We start from the raw sequence: 27,926 nt of genomic DNA, 5'->3' as shown, positions 1-27,926 counted from the left end.
TTCTACTCTTCTTTTAGCTGATATTTGTAATGAAACTCCTGCTAAGGTAGCAAGATTTTGTGCTATGGCTATCCTAACTAGACAGAAGACTATCACTCCTTAGGAAATTTTAAAATCCATGTTATCTTAAGTAAATTTTTTACCTGTACCAACTGTCTGGCTGTATTTCACTGTTAACTATATGTAACATTTTAAAATATTGGCTGATCTTTGATCGTAATAAATCGAATCGAATTGATAGATCAATATTTTAGTGCTTTTTTAAAAAATGCAGCCATGATATCGATACACTGATAGGAGTATGTGAAAAAATAAGGGGTTGTGTGTGTCCTGTGAGGCCACCGACAATGACAGCGCCCTTCTCTGAAAATCCTCATTATTAAAGTCAAATGCAAAAAGAAAATAAACTGACTCCACGACTGTGAAAATGCAGAGGAGGGAGGGCAGACTTGCAGAAGAACCCAGCCCAAACCGATTCCAATGCCTGTGGGTCGACGCTGAAGAAAATCAGGAGCAAGCAGACCATGCGGAAAAGCCCTTGCAACCAATTTATCATGGACCTGGATTAGGATTCAGTTGAGTTTTTATTCAACTTGAGTCATAAGCCGCGGGAGTTTTTACTTTTCTGGCCTGGATTTGACCACAACCATTAATTTACCCTTGACTTAACTGGCACTAGTCCTGCAGCTTCTAAGGCAGTTTAGAATAATCCACAAAAATGGCACCCATAATAAACACAGCAGTAGCCATTTTACCCACCATCACTGGTATGGAGAAAACTTCTCATTAAGAATGCTCATAGTAATCGGTGATGGTACCAGAAGAGGTTTATAGAGGTGAGACCCCTGGCAAATGTAAGATATTTTTAACCTATCCTAGATGTGTATTACAGCTCTTAGTTAGTGAAAGTGCCAAATAATTATGGGGATCTGGAAAATCTGGAAAATTATGGGAATCGGGAAAACACTGCTTAGAGCAGTGTTCCCTCTAAGCTGAGTTAGTGTGAGCCAGCTCACAGTCTTTAGCCTCCGGCTCACACATTTTTGTCCGAGCTCAGGAAGGAGGGCTCCAGAGCAAACTGATTTATGCAGGAGCCAAATCGCTCGCTCACAACTTTAATGCCAGGAGCTCACAAAGTAGAATTTTCGCTCACAAGACTCCACAGCTTAGAGGGAGCACTGATTATGGAGTAAGAAGTGTCCTTTCAGAACATCAACAGAGAAAAGTTCCGCGTTAATTCCGTCTTTCTTGTTTTCAGTCAGATTTGGATATGAGTGTGCCCTTAACTTGCCATGCGTGAAAGGGGAGGGAGGAGGGGGTGGCTGAAAAGAACTGCTAGCAAGAAAGGGCTTCCTCGACCTAACTAAAAAAGCTCCTACTTACTTTAACTAATGTTTCCGACGGCTCATATCTTTCTGCAGGAAGAGCATCACTATTAATAGTATAAAGCTGAATGGTGTGTGCATGCTACCAAGAGGAGTCCATGTATGGGGGGCCCCAACCTCCTGATTTGGATTAGATGCTGTCCCGTTGCTGTCTGTCTGCCGCTTTGTGTTTCGGAGTGGGAGGAGGAAAGCGAGAGGGGTTGCTGCCGCCCTTGGGCAACTCCGACGTGCAGGAAAAAGTTTTAACTCATGCGGAAGCGGTGTTCCCCTCGGGTTATGTGAGAAGAGAACTCGTACCTGTCCTGGCTGCGATAGCCGCACATGTTGCATTCGAAAGGGTCACGGAACCCGTGACAGCCCATGTGGATGGTGTACATGACATGATCTAAGAATAAGACGCGACAGTGTTCACAGACGTAAACCTTCACTTGCTCCCCGTTGCCGCTGATGACCTTGAAAGCGTCTTGGGAGCTGTCGCTGCCGGCCCTCAGGATGTCGTACTGCCGATGTTCTTCTTTCACAGAGAGGCCGTTGCGCGCATGGGGCGCGATGTGATTCGTGAGGTAAATCAAACCACTGCGTTCCTCATTGTTGCTCTCTGTGTCAGTGGAGTCGTGGCCGCTGTTGCTGGGCGATGGGTCCCTTTCGGATGAGATCGACTTGACTTTGGAAAGCAAGAGCAGGTTTTCCACCGCACTGTCCTGAGCGGCGTGATTGGCGCGGGCGTGGCTGTCTCCGGGGGGCTTATGGAGCTGGTACATCGGGCTGATGACGGGCACGACTTCAGAGCCCCCCGGTGGGGTTTGCACCAGGGGGCGCAACGACTCCGCCCCTAGGTAGCTGATGGCATTGTTGATGGCCTGATCCATGACGTGGGTCTGCATCATATCGCTCTCCTTCTCGTAACTAATGGTCGCATCGTAAGGACCGTCGGACATGCATTTCTCACCTGCAAACCAGAACAGTGCGAGGTTAGGCAGGACGGTCGCATTAGCCAATCAGAACTGACTGTGGCATCGCCACGCTCAAGCTACCTCTGATGCTTTCGTGAGATTAACGGCTTTCAGTCACAGATTTTTCTTTTGTGCTTTTTAATCAGACAATAGGTTCAGCTGCAAATATTTTTACAGGGAAACTGGTATGATGTATAGCATCCAAACAGTTCAGGTGTCTTATACTTTTCACTGACACTGTTTGATCACACTGTAAGCCATTTTAAGGTGGACTGTCGGGGTGATTTCCCACAAGCGCTGCTCCGCGCTCACGCCTCCCTTTTGCCCCGATGGTACGTGTCAATTTCACACAAGCTGCTGCGCGCCCGCATTTTGCCCCGCAGCTTCGTGCGATTTCCCCCGCGTCTACTCAGTCCTCAAAAAACAGGATTGAGTAGACGCGGGGAAAATCGCACGAAACTGGCGAGGCAAAATGCAGCCGCGCAGCAGCTTGTGTGAAATTGACACGTACCATTGGGCCAAAGAGAAGAGTGAGCAGAGCAGCGCTTGTGGGAAATCACCCTTGGGCAAATGGAAGCCTCATCAATACTAAAGTCTGGATAGCATTCCTAACATAAATTACATGAAACTGTTGGCTGGAGCCAGCTAAATTTGCATTTTCGTCATTTACATGGCAGGAAATTTTTTATTCCATATTCTAAACCTCCTTGGAATCTCCTACATCAGATGATCAGAATCAAACCTCTCTGATAACAGTCAAAAACTAGTTTTGAATTTTAAACTGTTTTTTTTGGAATTCTTTGCAGAAACCAATGCACTGAGATGGTCTGGGCCAACTTAACTCTGATACCTAGTTCTGGCCTCATGATTTTATTATTTTTTCACATTAAAAAACGGTCAGCATTTCATTTTAGTTTAAAATACGGTGGTGTTGCAGAGCCTGTTGTAAGCAAACAGAATGAGCCAGAGAGATATGGCATACATATATATGAATTCTTTTTATTGGCCAGATTTCCCTCATGCGGAAAGGAGCTTCACATACAAGCAACTGGTTTGGGGGGAAACTACTCCAAGCCACTTTCCTTTTCTGAAGTCCTAACCAATGTTCCCTCTAAACTGTGGAGTCGTGTGAGCAAAAATTCTACTTTGTGAGCTACTGACATCAAAGTTGTGAGCGAGCGATTTGTCTGCTGCATCAATTAGTTTGCTCCGAAGCCATTTTTCCTGAGCTGAGACAAAAATTTGTGAGCCAGAGGCTAAAAACCTGTGAGCTAGCTCACACTAACTCAGCTTAGAGGGAACACTGGTCCTAACACAGCCTGACCCTGACCTAGATGGCCCAGGCTAGCCCGATCTCATCAGATCTCGAAAACTCTTAGTTGTCTTAATCTCTCTCAGCTCTGTCATCTCTGAGTCTTCATTTTCAGGAGGAGGATTCCATCTTAACTCTAAGAGGTAGCCACGAGGTTATGGTGCTGAGCTCACAAGGGGAATGACCTCCAGGTTCTGCAGCCAGGGAAATGGATGATTGCTAATGGCTTTCAACAGGGCTATTTTTGGGCAGGAACGCACAGGCTGGCTCCTGAGTTGACCACGCCCAGCAGGAACTCATTAGCATAATAGGCCACACCCAAGAGCAGAAACTCATTAGGATTGGCTACATTAGGGGTGTGTGGCCTAACATGCAAAGACGTTCCTGCTACAAAAAAAGCTCTGGGTTTTGACAACAAACAAGGTAAACAGAATAAGAAGCAAAAGGTGTGTGTGGCTGGATGACCACACCTCTGGTAACATGGGGGGTGCGGCCTAATATGCTAATTAGCTGTGCTATCAGGGGTGTGGCCTAATATGCTAATGAGTGTCTGCTCTTGGGTGTGGCCTATTATGCTAATAAGTTCCTGCTGGGCTTTTTCTACAAAAAAAGCCCTGGCTTTCAACTCCCAGAACACCTTTTCTTTAATGCTTGCTCATTCTGTTAGTTTGAATATGCAGTGTGTGCTTTCTATTTTCTTACTAAGCTTCTTTTCACTTTCAGTGAAGCTAGTCTGGTCTCTGTGACCCAGGTTAAGCCTCTGTTCAGTCCACACATACCTGGAGCAGAAAGGGGAGGGGCCACAGTTAAAAATTCTACTTCCCTAGAATGCCCAACTGTTTGGGTCCCCTTGTTAGCAAGTGTGGAAGGAGAGGGAGATGCAAAAATGGAGCGAAGCCTTTTATTGGCAAAGTGGCAGAGGGTGCCTGAGCACTTAACTTTCATGTGGGAACCCTGAAAGGAAAATTAATTAGCTGGTGGTGGCGAAAATACCCAGAGAGAAAGAGAGAAAATAAAGGAGTGGAGGAGGAAGAGCCTATCTGGGCAAGTGACCCGGGATGGCTGAATAACTTCTGAGCAGAAATGTGTGCTTGTGAACCCCATTTCCCCACACAGCCTTCTAAATCAATGGGCTTAGAAGGGCGTAACTGTGTTTAGGATTGCACTAACCAAGAATTAGGATGTGTAATTTTCGGAAATATTTGAGCCCCTACATCTTTTCTTGTAGAAAGTAAGCAAATCATCACACTACTCTGAGATGGCAAAGCACGATCATCCAAAGGACGATGACTGAAAAGATAATCTTGCTTTTGGGAGGAAGAAAATGTGGGGTGTCTTGATGCCATGCAGATAAAGCTCCCACCTTTTGGAGTTTCATCTTGAACAGTCATTCTGAGATGTTTTGACACCACACTCCGAATAACTGACAGGAAGTGCTACCTTTCAGGCCTTGTATCTGACAAGGTTTTATCTCTTCCCTTCCCATGAGGGCAGAAAGGAGAGCCTGAAACTGGAGTCTGCACCTAGTCCTAGAGCAGAACATACCCTTAACCAAACAGCTCTTCTAAACCACCTGAAACACTAGAACGTGATGGGCAGTAGGTTGAAGATGGACAAAAGGAAATACTACTTTATACAGAGAGTGAGTAAAATGTGGAATTTGCTACTGGAGGATGTAGTGATGGCCACAGGAGTAAACAACTTTAAAAGCAGATTAGATAGATTCATGGAGGATAAGTTTATCAACGGCTACTGGCCATGGTGACTGAGGGGAACCTCCACTAAGCCTCTGAATCCCAGAGCCAGGAGACAACATCAGTGGTAGGCCTCGGCCTCTATGCATTGTTGTTGGCCATCCAGAGGGACCGGCTGGCCCCTGTGTGAGACAAGATGCTGGGCTAGATGGACCATTGGTCTGATCCAGCGGGCTCTTCTTATACTCTTAAGAATCCCTTCTTCTTCCTAGTGTGTTCACAGGGCAGACATTACTATGACCTTTTGCCATTCTTTGACTAGTTTTGGGAATAAACTATGCTATGATTTTTTAAGGGAACATTTCTGAGCCTGCGGGAAAGCCCATCATGAAAATTCTTCACTTATTTCTCCCTTGTGTCCCATTCCGTGTACTGAAGAAGAGAAGAGAAGAGAAGATATTGGATTTATGCCCCGCCCTTCACTCGGAGTCTCAGAGCGGCTTACAAACTCCTTTCCCTTCCCCTCCCCACAACAGGCACCCTGTGAGGTGGGTGGGGCTGAGAGAGCTCTGACACAAACTGCTCTTTTTCAAGGACAGCTGTGCCAGAGCTTGTGACTGACCCACGGTCACATCAGCAGGTGCAAGTGGAGGAGTGGGGAATCAAACCCGGTTCTCCCAGATTAGAGTCCGCACACTTAACCACTACACCAGATTGGCTCTCTGAGGAGGTGCTGCTCGGTGGAGCACCATTACTGAAAGTCTAGTGGAAGTCCATGCTGACAGACACCCATTGGACCATTCGATTCCCCTCTCTTTTAGACAATCAGTAAGGCCTGTCTTCTTTAGCAAGGTTTTCTCTTTCATACGAGAATGCTTGGAGTAGAAATCTGCCCTCTACGATTTTCGCATGGCTTTATGATTTTGTGGTGTCCGCGAAATGCCGTCAAGTTGCAGCCAACCTATGGTGACCCTGTAGGGTTTTCAAGGCAGGACTGACCCTGTGTAGCAACCTTGAACTTCCTTGGTGGTCTCCCATCTAAGACTTAACCAGGGCAGACCTTGCTTACAGCCAGTTTGGTGTAGCAGTTAAGTGCGTGGACTCTAATCTGGGGGAACCGGGTTGGATTCCCCACTCTTCCACTTGCACCTGGCTGGATGACCTTGGGCAAGCCGTAGTTCTGTCAGAGCTGTTCTTGAAAAAGAGCAGTTTCTGTCAGAGCTCTCTCAGTCCCACCTACCTCACAGGGTGTCTGTTGTGGGGAGGGGAAGGGAAAGGAATCTGTAAGCCACTCTGAGACTCCTTTGGGTAGTGAAGGGTGGGGTATAAATCCAATCTCTTCTTCTTCTTCTTTTACCTCACAGGGTGTCCGTTGTGGGGAGGGGAAGGGAAAGGAGTCTGTAAGCCGCTCTGAGACTCCCTTGGGTAGTGAAGGGTGGGGTATAAATGCAATCTCTTCTTCTTTTAGCTCACAGGGTGTCTGTTGTGGGGAGGGGAAGGGAAAGGAATCTGTAAGCCACTCTGAGACTCCTTTGGGTAGTGAAGGGTGGGGTATAAATCCAATCTCTTCTTCTTCTTAGATTCTGAGATCTGACGATATCGGGCTAGTCATTTGTTAGACACCTGGATAAATTTTGGGTTTTTTTTACAGAGCAGGGATGGATTTGCATGTTTTTTTGTTTTGTATTTCATGCCAATTTGGAGGGCTCTGACAGGATGCAGGGTAGAAATGGAATAAAGGACGAACTGAATTAAGTGCGATAACTCTTTTAGTGAACAACAAAGCAGCAAAAAAACTGATGTATCCAATCCCTTTCTGTGTATTGGCCCACGCACACAGGTGGCGGCTCTTATTTCTGTTTTCAAGTGTCATTCTGAAAATAAACACACTTAAGTATATGCAACTAATTTGTATGTCTGGCTGCATCTCTCATCGCTTTTTTTTTTTTTAAAGCAGAGACCACAAGGATATTGAGCCAAGACAGAAGAGCGCTGGACCACTGACAACGTTTTGCGGGGAGAAGCAGAAACGGGGAAATCCTTTTTCAAGGACGTGCTAGGCAGTGCACTGGATCCAGCGATCGATCGGAAAGCACTTGGTCCTATAGTGTTGGTGAAATTAAGCTGGTCTGGTTCTGGGCAGTAAACCCTGGAATCCTCCTGAGGGATCTGACGAGTAAGAGAAACAACCCGAATCTGTGATCGCATAAAGGCAGGTCTGGTTTGTAGTTTTTGTTTTTCACGTGTTTCATTCTGCCGTGCCAAATAAAATGCGGCAAACAATTTGTATCGGCAGAAGAGAGCCGTGACTCATCCCCCTGCCACAAATTTTGTTTGTCTTTTAAGAAGTGACTGGACTCTTGCTCGTTTCTGCGGCTACAGACAGACTAACCCAGCTACCCATCTTGAGCTGTAAAGAATTTGGTAAAGGATCCATGCAAAATGTTTGCACGGTTCTGATTTTGCCAGAGCTAAGAACTGCTAAGATTGGCGGGGGCGGGATAATTCCTTTGCCTGTCCGGTTGCAATGAACAATACAAGTAAAACAGGGGGGGGGAAATCCAACTTGGTAAAGGAGTCAGCAAACATTTAACTCTTACCCACAAATTTCTGAGGCATAGAACTCTTACGTTTGGCGACGTTACTCGCGAGCCTGTCCAGCACCAGGGATCGCTCGGATCCCATTTTGCACAGGTCTTCAGCCATTTCGCTCTGGCTTGTTTCCTCTTTCATGACTGGAAGTTAAAGGACACGAGACGGCTTATTAGGCTCATAGACTGCCGGGCTAGACACTGCTGAGACATCGTCTACAGAGGGCAGGCCCTCAACCAAAAAATGAGAAGCTGTTTTGAGCACCCAATTGGTGTCTGTGGGTAAAGAATATCGTCAGACCAGCTGCTTTCCCCATATATCCCTTCACAGTTTGGGAATAAACAGATATATGCAAAACAGCACCATCAATACATTTTTTTTTTTTTACAAAAAAAGCCCTAACTTTAGAAACAAGGTGGAAAATTCGTTTCAATATAATTGGAACAAAGAGGGACCGACACAGTTCGTAACACTTTGTAAAGAAAGTAAAGTAAAGTAAAGTAAAGGTTCCCTTGCTCGAAAGCCAGTCGAGTCCGACTCTAGGGTTGCGGTGCTCATCTCCGTTTCAAAGCCGAAGAGCCAGCGCTGTCCGAAGACGTTTCCGTGGTCATGTGGCCGGCATGACTAGACACCGAGGCGCACGGAACGCTGTTCCCTTCCCACCGAAGTGGTACCTATTTATCTACTTGCAATTTCTTGCTTTCGAACTGCTAGGTTGGCAGGAGCTGGAGCTAGAGACGGGAGCTCACTCCGTCATGCGGCACACTCGGGTCTCGAACTGCTGAACTACCGACCTTCCACATCCTGCAGTTCAGCGTCTTAACCACTTGAGCCACCGCAGCTCCTTTTGTAAAGAAAAGAGAGCCTTTAAACATGTACAGAGTGCTGTGTTCTCCCAAATAGGAAGCAGTAACTATTCTCTCTGCACCCATGGCTTCCATGTGAGAGGGCAGCGGAACGATTCTGAAGGATTCCAAACCAAGTAACTATCCACAGTAACTATTACAACCAACCCCCCCCCCACATTCAATATCTCAGAAATTTCCTCCCAAAACATAACTATTTTAGCAACATGGAGGAAAATCCAGGATGAGCAGAGCTCTTGCATTCGAGCCCATTGTCAATGCCGGCTCCGTCCAGAAGGTGCCCTCAGTACCAGCATCTCTGCCATCTTGGATGATAGAGAACATCTTCCCAACTGAAGGTGAAGCTGGGGTTGAGTGGGAATAGGGTGTCTGTAACATTTTGTTTCTTTGTTTTATTCGAAACATTTTAAAGGTGCCTTGACATCCAACTTAGGACCAAACTAGACAATACCAGGGCCCAATCCTGCTGAGGACTATGGCTGAGGGGGGAGGGGGGGATGAAGGGCTCTTGCCTTCCTGCCCACGTCCTTTTCGAGAGCTGAAACAGCTGTGCCATTTCAGCTCTTGAAAATGGCACGGGGGTGGGAGGAGGCGGGATTACTTCATCCCTGTATTAAAGTCCCCAGCAGGATCGAACCTCTGTGGCGTTTTGAAAAAAACAAACCCCAGGCTCTAAAATGGCACTGTGTCCCTGCGTCACACTTGGGAATGCATCACTTGCCCTTTCTGCACTCTCCTTTTAATCCATGTTCACCGCGGTGCCCTCCAAGCAATTCTGCGCTAAAATCGAATTCAACCTTCTTTTAAATCCAGGTTCCCCCCCCCCCCATTCTGCACAAATCAAGTTCAACCTTTTTAAAAATTCTGTTCCCCCCCCCCCATTCTGCACTGCATCACCTCCCTTCATTGTTCAGCCTGGTTTCAGCCTGCCGTTGCCCCGGGTTATTTGGGTGCTGTTTTGCCATGGACTTAAATTGCCTCGACTTGAACACCGATACCGATTTCCCAACAAATAGCTATGCCGCCCTCGCTCTTCTGTTTCCCCCGCTTGCACTGGTCAGTTTCACACTATTCGCTGCACGGCTGCATTTTGACCCGCGGCTCCCCCCAATTTCCCCCGTGTCTCCTTGATCTCAAAAAAACAAGGATCGAGAAGGTGCGGAGGAAATCACGAAAGCCACGGCTCAAAATGTGGCCGCCCAGCGAATACTGTGAAATTGACCGATGCAAGCGGGGGAAACAGAAGAGTGAGGGTGGCACAGCTGCTTGTGGGGAATCGGTCTGAGAAAATCGGGAGTGGCGGGCAAATGTGGAAAGGACCGCTATCAGTGTTCCCTCTAAGCTGAGTTAGCGTGAGCCAGCTCACAGTTTTTTAGCCTCCGGCTCACAGATTTTTGTCTTAGCTCAGGAAGGAGGGCTCCAGAGCAGACTGATTGATGCAGTAGCCAAATTGCTCGCTCACAACTTTAATGCCAGCAGCTCAAAAAGTAAGATTTTTGCTCACAAGACTCTACAGCTTAGAGGGAGCACTGACCGCTATCTACTTTGGCCCTGAAGGTCCCGAAGGCAGTGGGACAAAATTGTACAAAATAAACAAATGGCCAAGCGCATCCTCTTTTTTTCCCACTGCCACTGTCCTTCCGCCATGGCCCTCCTCCCTTTCCCACCTTCTGACGTGCTCTAAGGGAAAGCAGCCCACATGCCCCCACGCCTTCCTTCCTTCCCTCTCTCTCCCCTGCCCCCTCCCCCAGTAGCAATCTCGGCTTTTCTTGCCTCAGTCCTGCCCAATGGTACCCAGCATAGCAGAGGGATCTCGGTTGCTCACCCAGGTGGAGGCTGAGGGAATGGGAGGGAGGCTCTGGCGGCAGCAGAGGAGAAAGTACTCAACAAATAATGTAGTACCACTTTACTCACTGACAGCATGCAAGCGTTCTACAGTGGCAAAGTTGGGTCTAACTAGACAGGCGCGGGCTGTAAGGGCAGGCACGTAACATCATGCCAGGTTAGGCACTAAATCTGCAATCCCAATGGGTCCTAAGTTAACAATCCACTTGAATTCGGTGCATGCAAATCCCCTCAGTTTCACTACTGTGAGCTTTCTGAAGCTTGCCTGCATATCCTGTTCCAGGCACGAAATTCTGAGAAAGACACGAGCCACCTCTAAACCTCCTCCACAAACCCCAGAGATTAAAAACCAGCCGGGGCTGAACCAACTTTCACCACCTGCAGGTGATGGTTGTGCTATGACGATGGAGCTCGCATCACAAGCTGCTGTTGGACGGCCACAGCTGCCCAAGCGTGCAACTTTTAACATGTTGGTTTTGAACCTGAACAGAAGATCCTTGGAGCAAAGGAGACTGCTTAGACACCAGATGTCCCTCAACATGGATGGAAACATTTGACTTTGTGTGTGTGTGTGAATGACAGTCTCTTTTGGGGAGGAAGGCTAGTTCAGGGGTGTCGAATTCATTTGTTACGAGGGCCGGATTTGACATAAATGAGACCTTGTTGGGCCGGGCCATGGGTGTTATGAAATGTAACACCAGGTAGCAGAGATATAAACTTTATAAAGGACACAAACACAAAGGGTTTTTTTAAACTTAAAATAAAAACATGCTTAAAACATTAGCACTCTTGCAATGTTTTGTTTATTTAACAGTGTCTGATAACTGACACCTCTTGCTCTAAATGATTGCATCAAAGCGTCTGTGCTGTTGCAATCTTGAGTATGTGGTTCAGGTGTGTATCTGTAAGCTGCAAAGCTACGATGATGCAGCAGCGGCAGAACTGGAAGAAGCAGCAGAAGACAGCCAGTTCCACTGCGGGCCTGATAGAAGCCCTCCGGGGGCCTGATCTGGCCCTCGGGCTGCATGTTTGTCACCCCTGGGCTAGTTCCTCTCACTGCTTTTGACATGCTATTTCCATGTTTGCTCAGCATGGGAACCAGCAGAAATAAATCTGTTCCAACAACGTCACTGAAGACCGGGACATCTCCATTGAGATACGGGACTCTGTCCAGCAGAAATGAATCAGGACTAGGAGCACCATCTGCAAGCAGACTTACTCCCTTCTAAATCCATTCAAGTCAATGGGCTTAGCTTTGATAGTGCTGTAAGATCCATTCCCATCAATGCATAAGAACATAAGAACATAAGAGACGCCAATGTTGGATCAGGCCAAAGGCCCATCCAGTCCAACACTCTGTGTCACACAGTGGCCAGAAATACCAGTGCCATCAGGAGGTCCACCAGTGGGGCCAGGACATTAGAAGCCCTCCCACTGTTGACCCCCCCCAAGCACCAAGAAGACAGAGCATCACTTGCCCCAGAGCCCCTAGCTATACCTTGTGGCTAATAGCCACTGATGGACCTCTGCTCCATATGCTTATCTAATTCCCTTTTGAAGCCGTCCATGCTTGTAGCACCCACCACTTCCTGTGGCAGTGAATTCCATGTGTTAATCACTCTTTGGGTGAAGAAGTACTTCCTTTTATCCGTTCTAACCCGACCGCTCTGCAGTTTCATGGAGTGCAACTTAAGTTAGTGGCACCCTTCCATTGCTTTTACAGGGGCTCAGCTGCAACTCAACTGTTGCTGGATTGGGTTGGTGTACCTGGTTATGCCCCCCTGTGAGTTCATGAAGCAAGCGCGGGCCCATAGGAGAGGGTCTGTGGCTCAGTGGCCGAGCATCTGCTTGGCATGCAGGAGGTCCCAGGCTCAATCCCTGGTATCTCCAGTTAAAGGGATCAGGTAGTAGGGGATGTCAAAGACCTCTGCCTGAAATCCTGAAGAGCCACTGCCGGTCTGAGTAGACAATACTGACTTTGATGGACCAAGGAACTGATGAAGGAGGAGGAGGAGACTGGATTTATACCCCGCCCTTCACTCGGAGTCTCAGAATGGCTTACAATCTCCTATCCCTCCCCCGCCCCACAACAGACACCCTGTGAGGTAGGTGGGGCTGAGAGAGCTCTTTTGAGGACCTCTCTTGAGAGAACAGCTCTGAGAGAACTTGTGACTGACCCAAGGTCACACCAGCAGCTGCATGTGGAGGCGTGGGGAATCAAACCCGGTTCTCCCAGATTGGAGTCCGTGCTCTTAACCACTACACCAAACTGGCTTCATGGGTCCCATTCCCTCAAGCTGAAAGCATTCTTTAAAAAGAGTAACAACTAACATTTCACAATGTGCATTCCAAGTGCTCAAGCCCTTCCAATTATCTGTGTGTGTATGTGAGAGAGGACCCGCCCCCCATTTATAACTTCATCACCTAGTCAGCAGTGTGAGAAGGGGAGCCGTGTGAGGTTTATGTGCCATCCAGTTGCTCCGGACTTACAGTGAAAGTATGAATGAACAGAACAAAGTTAAGAGTCCAGTGGCACCTTTAAGACCAACAAAGTTTTATTCAAGGTGTGAGCTTTCGTGTGCAAAGCACACTTCGTCAGGCCCTGGAATGGAATTACAGACCGCAGTTGTACATATAGGGGGTGAGTAATGACAGTCTCTTACCTGTCAGAATTGTCACCCATATGTCAGAATTGGACCCGTGTTATTTCCTCCCCGCCCCCAGCTGAACCCGAACGGATGATAACCAGACACCGAGCTTGTCATTCTTTTTGTCCGTTAAAAAAACATCTTCACTATTTTGCATGCTAATTTAACAAGCCATCCCCCGTAGGTACAACTGCGGTCTGTAATTCCGTTCCAGTGTCTGGCGAAGTGTGCTTTGCACACGAAATCTCACACCTTGAATAAAACTTTGTTGGTCTTAAAGGTGCCACTGGACTCTTAACTTTGTTCTGTCCATTCATAGGGTCACACCAAGATTGGGGGCACCAAGAGTGGTCAGTGCTTAGGGCACCCGTGAGCCTTAATCCGCCCCGCCCTTAGAAAACCACTACGCCAGGAAACCGCCACGTCTCATCCCGTCCTCTCTCTGCCGACTGTGATTTTCCACAGGGGAGCATTCAGATACGCAGTCCTAACAGAGCTGGACCACAGGAGTATTCGGCATGCACGGATCATCGATAAGAGACAGACAGCTCCCTGGATCCATCTACTTGTGTGCGTGTTTGTGTGTGGATGGAACTTAAAAAGATATGGTTGATTTTAAACTTTGGGTAGTCAAAAATCGGGGCAGCCGCCGTCCCTCAGCCTGCAGGATCTGAGCGAGGCTGTTCAGGACAGGCAGTTTCGGAGACCGCTGACTCATAGGGTCGCCATAAGTCGGAGGTGACAGCACTTCACTCACTCACACACACACACACACACACACACACACACACACACACAGTTTGTGAAATGAGGATTCAGCTCACAGGCAGGCCAGTAGCTACAGTGGGGCATCTCGGGGCAAGGCCCCCTGACTTACTGGCAAGGCCCCCCCGACTGCTCATTCCTCTCAGGTCCCCTGAATAGCAGCGGGTGCAGGGAAGGAGCCGGGTATTCCTGAGCAGCTGTCTGGTGCAAGGGCCCAGATTAAATTACCTTTATTTTGATTAGCCCCCTAAGAAATTTAAATGCCCGCTGACCTCTAAGCTGTGGAGTCTTGTGAGCAAAAATTCAACTTTGTGAGCTACCGGCATTAAAGTTGTGAGCCAGCGATTTGGCTCCTGCATTAAATTAGTTGGCTCTGGAGCCCTCCCTTCATGAGCGAAGAGAAAAATGTGTGAGCCGGAGGCTAAAAAACTGTGAGCCGGCTCGCACTAACTCAGCTTAGAGGGAACACTGCCCCTGACTAAAATAATCCTGGCTACGGGCCTGCTCACAGGTCATCCTCAGATCCTGGTTTGCCTCGTCAAATGCTGATTTAGTTGCCTCTGCGGTATTCCCTTCTGGACCCCGATCCTGCCGACCCGCAAGCCTTTGCGCCCTCCTTCTACTCCCTCGCAAGCCCTCTCATCACCTGTGCTTACAGATGACGGCCCCGGCCACATGCCCGGGCCCTGACAATGCTGGGCCGTGTGACTGCTGGGAGAGCAGGGATGTTACGGTGCTTGCACGGAGGGCTGCCGGGTCCCCCCGGCCACTGGCGGGGGATGGGGAGCAGAGTTTGCCAGATCCAGGTTGGGAAACTCCTGGAGATCTGGAGATGAAGTCCGGGGAGGGGCAGGACCTCAGTGGGGGTCAATGCCACAAAGCCTGCCCTCCAAGGCGCCCATCTCCCCCAGGGGAACTGATCTCTGTAGCCTGGAGATAAGCTGTAATTCCAGGGGATCTCCGGGTCCCACCTGGAGGCTGGCATCCCGACCTGCAAGCAAGCAGGTGGATGGGCAGCAGGGAAAACAGGTGGCCGGTGGCAGTGGGACCCAGGGGTCATTTCCTGCGGGAGCGCACAGGAGCGGAGCTCCGGCAGTAAGGAGCCCAGGGGGCGCGCACATGCAACAAGCCCCACCCCCTTTTCCCAGCAGCCCTCAGTCGGGCCACGAGGAGCAAGAAGCAGCCAGGTAAGTTGCAGAGCCCCCCTCCCCCGGCCTGCCTTCAGGTACAAGCTCTCCCTCCTCTGTGAGGAGAGATCTGTGCGTTCCCCCCCCCCCAATAGCTAGCAATCCAAAACAGGCCAGTGGAGCCTGAGCGGTGGGTGTTGCCTTCTGACACACTTCCGGTGATGTCAGGGGGTGTGGCATATGCAAATGAGTTATGCTAATGAGATATGCTAATGAGCCCCTGCATCTCTTTTTCTACGGAATGACCCCTGGATGTATGCATGTTGCGCAACATCACTTCCTGCTCCCGGACCGTCTCCCCATCCCCTGTAAGAAGAGCTCTGCAAGCTCTTGGAGGATTGGCTACATTAGGGGTGTGTCACCTAATATGCAAAGGAGTTCCTGCTAGAAAAAGAGCCCTGGAACTTTATATCAACAAACATCAATTGTAAAATTAGTCACATTCTGTGCGAAAGGTATGTTTTCTTCAGCATGGGCACCCCTAGTTGAAAGTCGAAGTGGGGGTCAAAGGGTATTTGGAATTCCACTTTCGATGCACTTTCCAACTGTATTTTGCAAGTTCACACACAGTAAAATGACCCCTGCCGGGACCTCCCAGAAGCCCGGAGCCCTGGCAGCTGCACCACCTCAGGGTCCACTGATACCAGCCCCGAGTAAGACAACAGGTACTCCCAGACATCACTGATTATGTGAGAACCGCATCCAGATACCCTCTGTGACATCGGAAAGAGGGCATATATCAGCCTGCCGGAATTAAACCCAAAGAAACGGCGGCCATATAAACTAAGCTTCTTATTCCAGTTTGGTCCTTGCATCTGTCAGACAACTTTAATACGCTGTGTGCAACGCTCCCTCTAAGCTGTGGAGTCTTGTGGGCAGCAATTCTACTTCGTGAGCTCCTGGCACTGAAGTTGTGAGCGAGCCATTTGTCTGCTGCATAAATTAGTTTGCTCTGGAGCCCTCCTTCCTGAGACGAGACAAACAACGTGTGAGCCGGAAGCTAAAAAAAGTTAGCTCACACTAACTCAGCTTGGGGGGAACACTGGCTGTGTGCCAATTTGCTGCTCGCTCTCTACCTATAAGTATGGACCGTCAACCTCCATTTCAAGAAGTGTGCCTGCACACGGAAGCTTATACTCAGAGTAAAACTGCCACTGGACTCAAACTTTGTCCTGCCGTTTCGGACCAACACAGCTACCCACCCGAATCAATCAGTCTACCCGCTGCGGCATTGTTGACCCTAAAACTATTGGTGCGCCAATCGATGCCGTGGGTTGCTTGTGTAGCTGGACTGACCCGGCTGATTTTGGCAATGTACAGTTCAGGACATGAAACGGAAACGTTTAATTGTGCTTTTCTGTTTAGTTCTCTTACCGGGATAAAGGCCGCCCGAGAGGGTCATGGTTTGCAAATAGTTGTGGCAGCGCTCCTTGTGCTCCTCCAAAGAGCTCCGCTGCTTATAGCTCCGACCGCAATATCCACATTTGTGGGGCTTGCCGACTGAAAAAGGGAAAAATGGAATTTACCTCGCGATCCAAATGAAACGCTGGGCCACACAGTCCTGACAGTAACTGTGAACCGAGTAGATGCAAACACTTATCAATGTTCCCTCTAAGCTGTGGAATCTTGTGAGCAGAAATTCTACTTTGTGAGCTCCTGGCATTAAAGCTGTGAGCGAGCGATTGGGCTCCTGCATAAATTAGCCTGCCCTGGAGCCATCCTTCCTGAGCGAAGACAAAAAACCGTGAGCTGGAGGCTAAAAACCTGTGAGCTAGCTCACAGTAACTCAGCTTAGAGGGAACACTGCCATTCATGGTCTGCCCGGAAGTAGGAAATGGACAACCGGACTCGTTTATGTATTAGATTTCTTTTTTCTTTTTTTAAATAACTTTATATTTTTTATTTTAACCTGTACAAAAAATACAACAAACATATAAAACAGAAGCAGCAAAGGTCTTATATAAATTTCAACAGTATATAACAATGTACATAGCAATGAACAGAGTTATAACAATGCATAAACAAATGAGTAAAACACAAAATCCGCACATCTAGCAGGTAAGGCACTAACATCATTTTCAACTGTTGTAACGTAAGTGAAAAATGCAAACCGCTTTCCCACAAATCATGACTTTTCTGAAGGGTTTTCTGCTTGTAGCAGTTGTGATGCTAGCTTGTTTAGATATTTTATTTATTAGATTTCCACACCCTGCTTTTCCCCCCAGGGAGGGCCCAAACCAGCTTTCAACATTGTTTTCTTCTCCTCAGTTTTATCCTCATAATAACAAACCCGTGTGGTAGGTTGGGCTGAGAGGGACTGGCCCAAGGTCACCTTCGGGTTGCCGACTCTGGCTTGGAAAATACCTGGAGACTTTGGGGGAGGATCTGGGAGAGGGTGGGGTTTAGGGAGAGCATGGTCCAATGCCACAGAGCCCCCCCTTCAAAGCAGCCATTTTCTACAGGGGAGCTGATCTCTGTCAGCTGGAGATCAGTTGTAAAAGCGGGAGATCCCCGGGCCCCACCTAGAGGCTGGCCACCCAAGGTCACCTACTGAGTTTCCATGGCTGAGTAAGGATTCGATCCCGTGTCTCCCAGATCCCAGTCTGACACTCTCACCAAGGGGTCCCCAGCCTTTTTGAGCCTGTGGGCGACTCTGGAATTCTGACACAGCCTTGTGGGCCCAGCCACAAAATGGCTGCCGCAGGAGGCAGAACTAGCCACAAAATGGCCGCCGCAGCTTACCTTCAGTCACACAACGAGGAGCCTCCAAAGCAACTTTCTAAAAAAAATCTGCACAGCCAATCGGAAGCCTTGGTGGAGCCTGCACAGCCAATCAAAAGCCCCACTTGGCTCCACCCATTTGGTAAAAACACTCGGCGGGAGCCAGGAAAGGCAGCACATGGGGGACCCCTGTTCTAGAATTCTCTGACGTGCACACCTACCAGAATGGGTCCTCAGGTGGCCCGTAAGAGCATCCCTCCGGCGACAAGCGTAGTTACACAAGTGGCACTTGAACGGCTTCTCACCGGAGTGCAACTTGATGTGGCGGAGCAAGTTGCCTTTCTGAGTAAAGGATGCCCCGCACTGATTACACTGGAAGGGGCGTTCGCCTACAAGGGAGAAGGAGAGGGGAAAAATATGTGAGAACAGAACTCCGACCTTGTAACAGGAGGAAGATTTCAGCGAGAAAGTTGTTTCCCAACTGGCGCTCCATGGCTTCCACCAGCTGCAGGTTTGATATAACATGAGCTTTTCAGACTAAACCTGCCAGTTGCTTAACGCTTCACTGGCTGGGTCAATTTGATCTGAAAATCTAATTTTTTTTCTCTAAATCAGAATGGCACATCACAATGCAAATTCAAACTCATTTAAATAAAGTGACTGCAACATTTTGTGTTGAAGAGCCACTCTTCCTGATCAGCAGTTTTGGAATAAACCAATATCCAATTTTGCATGTTGTGGCATTTGGTGGGTTTTTTTTTTTTTTAATGTGGCTTTTTTCAAAGGGTCTTTAAAATATGCCACTGAAGCAGCAAAATAAAAAGGAAACTCATTAAAAATGCATTTCAGGATCACAAGTTCATTTCAGCGTTACATTCTTATATTTAAATGAAAGGCACTTCATTATAACAGTTATAATAACTTCTTTTCATTTACATTTTCCCCGTATTTTCCCTTTCAATTTCTTCTCCATTACCTGGCTGTGCCTAAGCAGCCAAATCAGGGAAGAGACAGAGAAGAAAAAGGAAGGGGAGGGGGGGGGAAGAGACACACCACTAAAAAGAGAACTTAAGACAGTGCAAAGGAAACTGTTTCTTCCGCCCAGAATCCCAGCTCTCCTTGAACACAAGATACTTATTGACACAGAAATCGCAAGAGTGTCCTCCTTTGGTCCTTTGTTTCCTCCTATTTGAGGAGAGACAGAAGTCCAGAATTATCTATGTCAATCAGCAGACTTTACCCAGTCTGATTGGCAACACGAAGATTTCTAAATTGGATTATTTTATCATTACGATTGCCGTTGGGTGGAGAGAGGCTCTTCTGCTTTGGCCTAAAGGCTTGCATTACCTCCGTCAATGGAGCAAATAATTTCTTTTCTTTTCTTTTCTTAAACTGAATGAGTTTTGTCAATTTCTTAACCAATTGTCAGGTTACTCTGTTCAATAAATTACAAATGTGCATATTGCCCCAAACTCCATCTAGATGTCTTTTTAAAAGTTGTGGGATGGCTTACAATAACTGCCGCCACCTGTCTTAAGGAAATAGTTGGGATGGCCAGTCCTTTTTGATCTGCTAGAACTGCGACAGCCTCGGACAATCAGCAAGTCTCTAGGAGCCTTAAAACCAGCACTTGAAAAAAGTGAGAGGCCGGTAGGGAAAACACAAGAATTCAAATTCTTAGGGTGAATGTCGGTAGTAGGCTTTGCAGGAATAAGTGGGAGTAAACGGTGCCAATGCTGGAGAAAATGGCTAGTGAAAAGCATTTCTACAGAGATAAGCGAGTGAACTTTTTCTACCATGGCTCTCAGTGCCAGGAAAATCTTTATCTGCTAAACTCCTGTGTGCCTGGCTATTGGCAAAGCACAGAAGTAAATCCAAAAAGAAAGGGGGGGGGGAAGAATGCAGCAAATAGAGTTTAGAATGTGTGGTTTCTGCCTGTATTTAAAGTTGCCAACTGGCCAGGGGAAAAAAAATACCTTGTCCTTTAATAGAGGTTTCATATGCAGAAATGGGCCACTGAAATTTTTTCATGGTATGAAGTTAAGTAACATCACTTTGAAAGCGCTCCTCCTTGAGAATATCTAGGGTTACCACATGTTGAAAAGCAAAAAACGAGGTCACATTTCCAACTAACTTCAAACAGGTGATCACTGTGACAAAACTCATGTTAAATACCCTTACTATTTCAGCTGTTATAATTGTTACTAACTAGGAATTTTCCTAAACTTCCCACCCCCAAAGAGGACATTTTCATCAGTGTTTTTTTTAAAGAGCCCAAAAGAGGACATGTCCTCTTTAAAAAGGACATCTGGTAATCCTACATTGGCCCTACATCTGTGCAGGCAGCGAACACCAAAGAAGCCATTTATAATTTGTAAGTTGTTTGTGGGGGGAGTGTTCATTTGGAACTTAGAAAAGGGTGATCGTGCCAAGTAAGGGAAATTACTTTTTGACCTGTGACTTTCACTGTTAGGTTGTGTGCTAAACGCTGACGGACAGATAGACAGAAACCAATACTGAAACTGCAATCCACTGACACCCGTGAAAGCCCCAAATCTTATAAAGCATGTATTTTACAGTTTAAAGGGAAAATGCAAGAGAAACCACGAAGCGGAATACTTTAGAAAGTTGCTGTCAATGAAGAAATAACTTGGGATGTTGCTAGCTAAGGCAACACCCTGGAAAACAAGTTGAAGGGGCAAAGGAACTAGACGTTTCAACATCAGTCCCGATAAGCGTAGAGTTGCGCTGAATGAACATTTTCAAGATGAAAAGGGGCTCCAAAATGACCCCTTAACCCATGGTTATCTGCCATTTCCACAGTCTTTCTCCGCTGCTGTTGCTGGCATCGTTTTTTAAAACTGAATGTGTTTGTTCCTACAGCTAGGAGTCCAGCCAGTTAAGGAGCCCGTTGTAAATGTGCTCAGGTCACAAAGCCACACAGCCTATCAGGGTCAGCCGTGAGATGAAATCATAAAGCCAACTCCAGAGCGAGGGCTGCCCTTACTCTGTCTAGACTCCACCCAAGTTACTGGAAGGTGGCTGGGAAGGGGGATATTTTTCTCAGAGGGAAAAAAGGAGCCATTTTTACGCTGACTGCACATGATTCCTTTTGGATCTCGTGGGAACAGCTAAGTTATTTAAGAGATGCAGCGCCTGTTGCGTGAAGCTTATGCAAGAACCCTTCTTGCTGATACACTAACTTTCCATGGGCCGACGGCGCTCTCTCTCTCTCTCTCTCAATGTGGAGGAGCCTTCAGACATGCAATTCAAATCAGCTGCTAGATTTATCTCTTCCTTGCAGCTGTTCAAGGCAAGCGGATCCTTACCAAAGCAAAAAAATCTGTCTATTCTGAATACACTTTTTGATCGAACGCATTATTCTTATAATTTATATTTATTTAATCCATTTATACCCCACCTTCCCCCCCCCAATGGGGACCCAAAGAGGCTTGCATTGTTCACCTATCCTCCATTTAACCTCCACAACAACCCTGTGAGGTAGGCTAGGCTGAGAGTGCGTGACTGGCCCAAGGCCACCCAGCGAGCTCCCGTGGCAGAGGGGGGATTCGAACCTGGGTTTCCCAGATCCTAGTCTGATGCTCTTAACCCCTATACCACACTGGTCCCAGCTCCTGCCAACCTAGCAGTTCGAAAGGAAGAAATTGCAAGTAGATAAATAGGTACCACTTCGGTGGGAAGGTAACAGTGTTCCCTGCGCCTTGGTGTTTAGTCATGCCGGCCTCATGACCACGGAAACGTCTTCGGACAGCGCCGGCTCTTTGGCTTGGAAACGGAGATGAGCACCGCAACCCTAGAGTCGGATTCGACTGGCTTTCAAGCAAGGGAACCTTTTACCTTTACCTTACACTGGCTCTTAGACTGGCACTACACCACACAGAGTTTTTTAGCTTTATGCTGACACCGCCACCCCCCAAAAAAAACCTTAATGTAAGTTCCTGCATTCTTCGTACTCAGGCCTGGCCATGGTAAAGCCTTTTGCGTAAAAGTTTCCTAGCCAAGGTTGCCAACAGACCTGGAGAGAAACAGCCTGTCGTTTTAACACCGGATGCGCGGTAATGGGCCGACCAAAGCTTTTCGTGGCATGGAGGGAAATAAAACCCCATGGAGCCTCCCTTACAGGGACAGGGTGTTTTTCTCCAGGCCGGTCGGCAGCCCGAATCCCTAGCGTGTTGGACGATTCACACAGTTCTGCACAAAACAGACCGGCTTGTACGGGGTCACCAAACAGATCCGGGCCAACCTCTCAAATCACAAAGAGGACACTCGCAGTTTTCAGAAATGAAGGTTAAAGGAGCACAAAGGCTGACTGCATTTTCTGCAGGTTGGACCAGCTGCAGCCGGGGATTTCGGCCCTTCTTCAAAGCCTGGAAAGGGAGCCCCTGTCAGGTACTTACAAATAAGAATTCCATTCCAGGAAGGGAGGGGGGGGTGAGTGGGTGCGAAGCGCCGGATCAGTTCTGTTTGCTATAGAACCTTTTTTAAAAAAACGTAATAATGGCTGGGAAATATCCGGTACTTATTCCGCATATCTGCCTTTGGCAGGCGTGTCTATTAAATGTAATTATGTCTTTTAACGAGGGCCGGCCGTTCGTCACCGTTTGGCAGTTCCAATGCCAGCATTTGATTCATTTATCAAACATTTATTTAGGAGAACGTCGCAGTCTATGGGGTGTATAGGCTTTGCTTGAATAAGCGGCTTGGCTTTGCAAGCCTTATGCCTTCATCAGTCACACGACCCCGAAACGCATCCTGTGTGCCACTTTTCAGTCTCACGGCTCCAGCTGAACATGGGGTTGCCAGATCCAGGCTGGGAAACTCCTGGAGATTTGGGGGTGGCGCCTGGCTGGGGGAGAGACCTCAGTGGGATACAGTGTCACAGAGCCCACCCCCTCAAAGCATCCATTTTCTCCAGGGGAACTGATCCCTGTAGTCTAGAGGTAAGCTGTAATTCCAAGGGATCCCCAGGTCCCACCTGGAGGTTGGCATCCCTAGCTGGACAGGGTTGGTAGGAAGGACTAAGAGAGCTGCTTTCTTGTCGCATGTAGGGTTGTCATTTCCCAGTTGGGGGAGGGGGATCCTCTGGCTTTGCAGACTCCTGCCCACCGCTGGCCACCTGGCCATTGGGAGGAAATCCTCCCCAACATAGCGATGCTGCCAGAAATAAACACGACGTGCCGTGCCTACATCACCCAGAATTGATGTAGGTGGGGGTCGACGCTCTGGTTTTGGGGCAAAACTCTGTGGTTTGAGGCTGATTTTAGCATACAGTTTTGCCCTGAAACCAGAGTGTCGCCCCTGATGTCACCTCCGTCACTTCCAGGTGATGTATGCAGGGGTCATTTCCTGCGGGAGCGCACAGGAGCGGAGCTCTGGCAGTAAGGTGCCCAGGGGGCGAGAACATGCAACAAGCCCCACCCCCTGCTCCCAGCAGCCCTCAGTCGAGCCACGAGGAGCAAGAAGCAGACAGGTAAGTTGCAGAGCCCCCCTCCCCCGGCCTGCCTTCAGGTACAAGCTCTCTCTCCTCTGTGAGGGCAGATCTGCGCGTTTTCCCCCCCCCCCAATAGCTAGCAATCCAAAACAGTCCAGTGGAGCCTGAGCGGTGGGTGTTGCCTTCTGACACACTTCCAGTGATGTCAGGGTGTGTGGCATATGCAAATGAGTTATGCCAATGAGCTCCTGCACTACTTTTTCTACGAAATGACCCCTGGATGTATGCCCTGGTTTATATCAACAAACCTCAATTGTAAAATTAGTCACATTCTGCGCGAAAGGTATGTTTTCTTCAGCATGGGCACCCTTGGTTGAAAGTCGAAGTGGGGGTCAAAGGGTATTTGGAATTCCCCCTATGAAAATGTGTATTTATGTAATTTTGAAATGAAAAACAAACAAAAATTATGGCATCCCACAAAATACTTATTGTCTAATTATATTCAAGCCAGGGGTCGTTTCGTAGAAAAAGAGCTAGGGGAACTCATTAGCATAACTCATTAGCATCACCGCCAGCCTTGCTGCTCCACTGCCGAGCCCCATGAGGGGCCGGCGGTGGACCTGCAAGGCCGGCGGGAGTGCGAGGAAGCCCCGCGAAGGCCCTCCCTGGCCCCAGGCAGGCAGGGGTGGGGAGAGGCAGGGAGGAAGCAACTTACCCTCCCTCTTCTCCTGCCTCCTCCTGGCTGAATGAGGGCCGGAATCGGGGCGGCCGGAAGCAGGGGGCGGGGCTTCATCATGTGCCCCACCCCCCGTACCTCACCCGGGGGAACTGCGTTCCCCCGTGTTCCCCCCCGAAATGACCCCTGATTCAAGCCAAAATGTCAATATTGCCACAGGTACCCACATCCTACAGCTGCGATCACACACACTAAATAATCCACTTCCAATCCACGTTCGATGCACTTTCCAACTGTATTTTGCAAGTTCACACACAGTAAAATCCAGTTGGAAAGTGCACTGAAGGTGGATTGAAAGTGGATTATTTCGTGTGCGTGTGATCACAGCCTCACGGGGAATAAATCCCAATGAACAAAACTGGCCGCCTTTCCAAGAAGATGAGTTTAGGACTACTCCCTCAGAGTATATGCAGTATACTATTAAAAAAATTAGACAAATCCTTCATAACATACAGCAGGGGTAACCATCCTAAATGATGACATAAAAATATAAATTATAAATCAAGCTCACTGTAACCATTCTTCCGAAGCATTAATTGTGAAATATAAACACCCCCCTCCTGAGTACAATATGTACTGTATTGCAGAGGTCCCCCGCCTTCTCGATCCTGGGGGCACCAATTTTACAAAAAAATGGCCGCGGGGGGGGGGGGGGGGCAGCCAAGCACAAAATGGCTGCTAGTCATACAGTAAAGATCTCTGTGTCGTGGTGGCAGCTGCCGCCAAAGCAACCCTTTTTAAAAATCTGCACAGCCAATCAAATCTCCAATGGCCAATCAGAAACCTTGCTGGACAAACGCCCCATCTGGCCCCACCCACTTTTAAAAAAGTGTTGGGAGGCACCGTGGCATCCACAAGCGCCATGTTGGGGGGCCCTACTGTACTGTCTCCCCTCTTGAAAGGGGAAACCTTGTACATAATTGACCTTTTCTCTTGCTATGCAGAGGTGAGCTCTTTGAACAAGCCTCTTTTTAAAAACCATTTCAGGTGACAACACTTATCAGGACTGATTGACCACCGGATTTGGCTTCCGCCACGCTTGTCTCCTAAGCCACCATCTACTAAACCATTGTTTACTAGCTTTGTAACAAAATTTTCTGAGACAGTTGTAGCACCAGTATATTAGGGTTTCAGCCTATGACCCCAGTTTATTCCGTCTACAAACCTACTTACGAAGCTATTCGATTTCCCATGATTTTTGGTGCTCCCTTTACCAATATTCCTTCTGGGACACTTTTATTATTCAGGGCTTTTTTGTAGCAGGAACTCCTTTGCATATTAGGCGACACACCCCTCATGTAGCCAATCCTCCAAGAGCTTACAGTAGCCCCTGTGAGAAGAGCTCTGTAAGCTCTGGGAGGATTGGCTACATTAGGGGGGTGTCGCCTAATATGCAAAGGAGCTCCTGGTATCAAAAGAGCCCTGATTACCGTTCCCCCCCCCTTCCAGGTTTATTGATCATTCCCTGTTTTGTTCTATGAGATCATTTTGATTCGTGAACAGAAGTTTCTCATGCATGTAATCGTTTTTCAATAGAAACAGGAAGATTCAAATCAATTTCAAATAAAAATATCTGCTTAATGCGTCATCGGTAAACCCTTATCTCCATTTATATAAAGGGATATAAATTTACTATATGTTTGTTTTTGGAAATTGCTCGTTTGACCCCTTGAAATGCTCCGAATGTCATCTCACACCTGACGAATTTGTTTGCAGATGGGAACAGATTCACCCGCAAAGAAAAAGCAAATTATTCCCCGACTGTCAAAACAATAGATATGTTGAAACGACATGTTAATACCATAATTAAGAAGTAACCACCAAGGGGTACACTCCAACCACCCCACTGAACTATCCCAAGTAGTGTTTTTTGGTTTTGTTGAGTATTTCTGGTCCCTGTGTTGCATAACACACGGAGTAACAACATCCGCAACACCATTTATTGATTAGCAGAATCGAAGCAGGCTTTCTAGCATACGCAAATCAGAACGGATTTTCACTGTATAAATGGTGTTGCTTTTAACCAATTAACCCAGTGTCCAGTGAATTATTTAGATCTTAATCGAGATCATTACATTATTACACTTATAAAAATAACAGTTCCCTTTAGCCAAACAACACATTTGGCACGTGCCCTTCTTGATGTAGTGCGACAGTGCAAGTGTCTTTTGTTCCTAATGTTTGGGAAATCATTTTAAACAATATGCCTGAAGACAGAAATGGATATATATTTAAGATTGTGAATTATATCGATTAACAGTGTCATCAAGACTGAAGCTTTTTGTGAGTAGGGGGAGAATCAGACAATCTATTTTTAAAATCTCTCATTACTTCAATTCACCGAAATTTTCCATTACAATTCTTTATTGTAAAATACAGGAAGCCCACATTGTGGGCTGTGGAACGGTATATTGTAGCTCAGGGGTGGCCAAACTGCAGTTCGGGAGCCGCATGCGGCTCTTTCACATTTAATGTTAATAACAAGCAAATTTGCGTATTTCCCAATAAAAACATAATATCTGTCCATGTCTTGCGGCTCTCAAACATCTGACGTTTATTCTGTGTGGCTGTTACGTTAAGCAAGTTGGGCCACCTCGGCTATAGCTTGATCTCATCAGATCTTGGCAGTTAAGCAGGGTCAGTACTTGGAAGGGAGACCACCAAAGAAGACTTTGCAAAGGAAGGCAAAGATGGCCGACCACCTCTGCTGAATCACTCGCCTTGAAACCCTCTGGGGTCATCATAAACCCCGCCTTACTATGTCCCCCATCTGATACCGCTTTGGTCCAGGTATTTCCCATGATTCCCAGCAGAGCCTTTGGGGTGGTCAAAGGGGACCTCCTCCTCCTCCTCCCTTTTTCACCAGTGGAAAAGCTGCTTGGATCCAACCGTACTTGTGGAAGTTTCCAGAACACATCTCTTTCCCATACTGAAGGAGGGTGCCCAAGGAATAAGTTTGGTGCACGGAAGAAGTGCTCTTTTGCGTGAGATGGAAAACAACAAACATCCACATACAAAGCAAGAAATGACACGCTCTGAAGACTCTCGTGAATAAATCTCTTCCTCCTGATGTGCCAAACTTTGCCGTGACTAAAGGAGAAAAAAAAAAAAGAAACTCTGCCAGGCCTTACCAGTGTGGCTCCTCTTGTGAACCATAAGAACATTGGGGCCGATGCAAATTATCCCACAGATATCACACTTTAGCTTTCCGTTTGGGAGCCGAATGCCTCCAACGCCTGACATGGCTTTGCCGCCATTGTGTGAGCCATTCATTTTCTCTCCCGGGGTATCAAGCATTCGTAAATCCTCCGCACATTCTTCCCCATTCATCTCACAGGCACGCCCATTCTCTTCATCACTCTGTGTCTCTATTTTAACATTACTGGCTGAAAGAAACAACAGAGGGGTGCCACTCAGTGCATGGTGCTTTTAAAAGAGACAATCAAAGACATTGCGGCAGAGAAACAATGGAGGCGGACGCACCACCCGGCAAGAATGGATTAACACAAGCCAGTCGAGGTGCTTGACATTTCTGAGGGGCGCAAGGGGATTATTGCAAAAGCATTGGGAAACATCGGGCAATGATTACTGGGTGGATAGCCAGAACAAAGTTTGAGTCCAGTGGCACCTTTCAGAGCAACAAAGTGTAATTCTGGGCAGGGGTCATTTCCTGCAGGAGCGCACAGGAGCGGCGCTCCGGCAGTAAGGAGCCCAGGGGGTGGGCACATGCAACAAGCCCCGCCCCCTGCTCCCAGCAGCCCTCAGTCGGG

General features: G+C 47.7%; 1 protein-coding gene across 1 annotated transcript in view; it reads right to left on the bottom strand.

Moving 5' to 3' along the window:
* Positions 1-1,284: 1,284 nt before the first annotated feature.
* Positions 1,285-27,926, bottom strand: part of IKZF1 (IKAROS family zinc finger 1) — a gene marked incomplete at its 5' end in the record, with an annotated part of 122,382 nt that continues 95,740 nt past the window's right edge. The window contains 5 exons of the mRNA XM_015424872.1: positions 1,285-2,334; positions 7,945-8,079; positions 16,622-16,747; positions 18,190-18,357; positions 27,288-27,542. Coding sequence (XP_015280358.1) covers positions 1,628-2,334; positions 7,945-8,079; positions 16,622-16,747; positions 18,190-18,357; positions 27,288-27,542 — 1,391 coding nt within the window. The remainder of the gene's footprint in view (positions 2,335-7,944; positions 8,080-16,621; positions 16,748-18,189; positions 18,358-27,287; positions 27,543-27,926) is intronic.

The sequence above is a fragment of the Gekko japonicus genome, unplaced genomic scaffold, assembly GCF_001447785.1.
Source record: "Gekko japonicus isolate JY-2015 unplaced genomic scaffold, Gekko_japonicus_V1.1 scaffold1220, whole genome shotgun sequence".
NCBI classification, from domain to species: domain Eukaryota; kingdom Metazoa; phylum Chordata; class Lepidosauria; order Squamata; family Gekkonidae; genus Gekko; species Gekko japonicus.
This window is presented reverse-complemented; position numbering and strand designations above follow the sequence as displayed.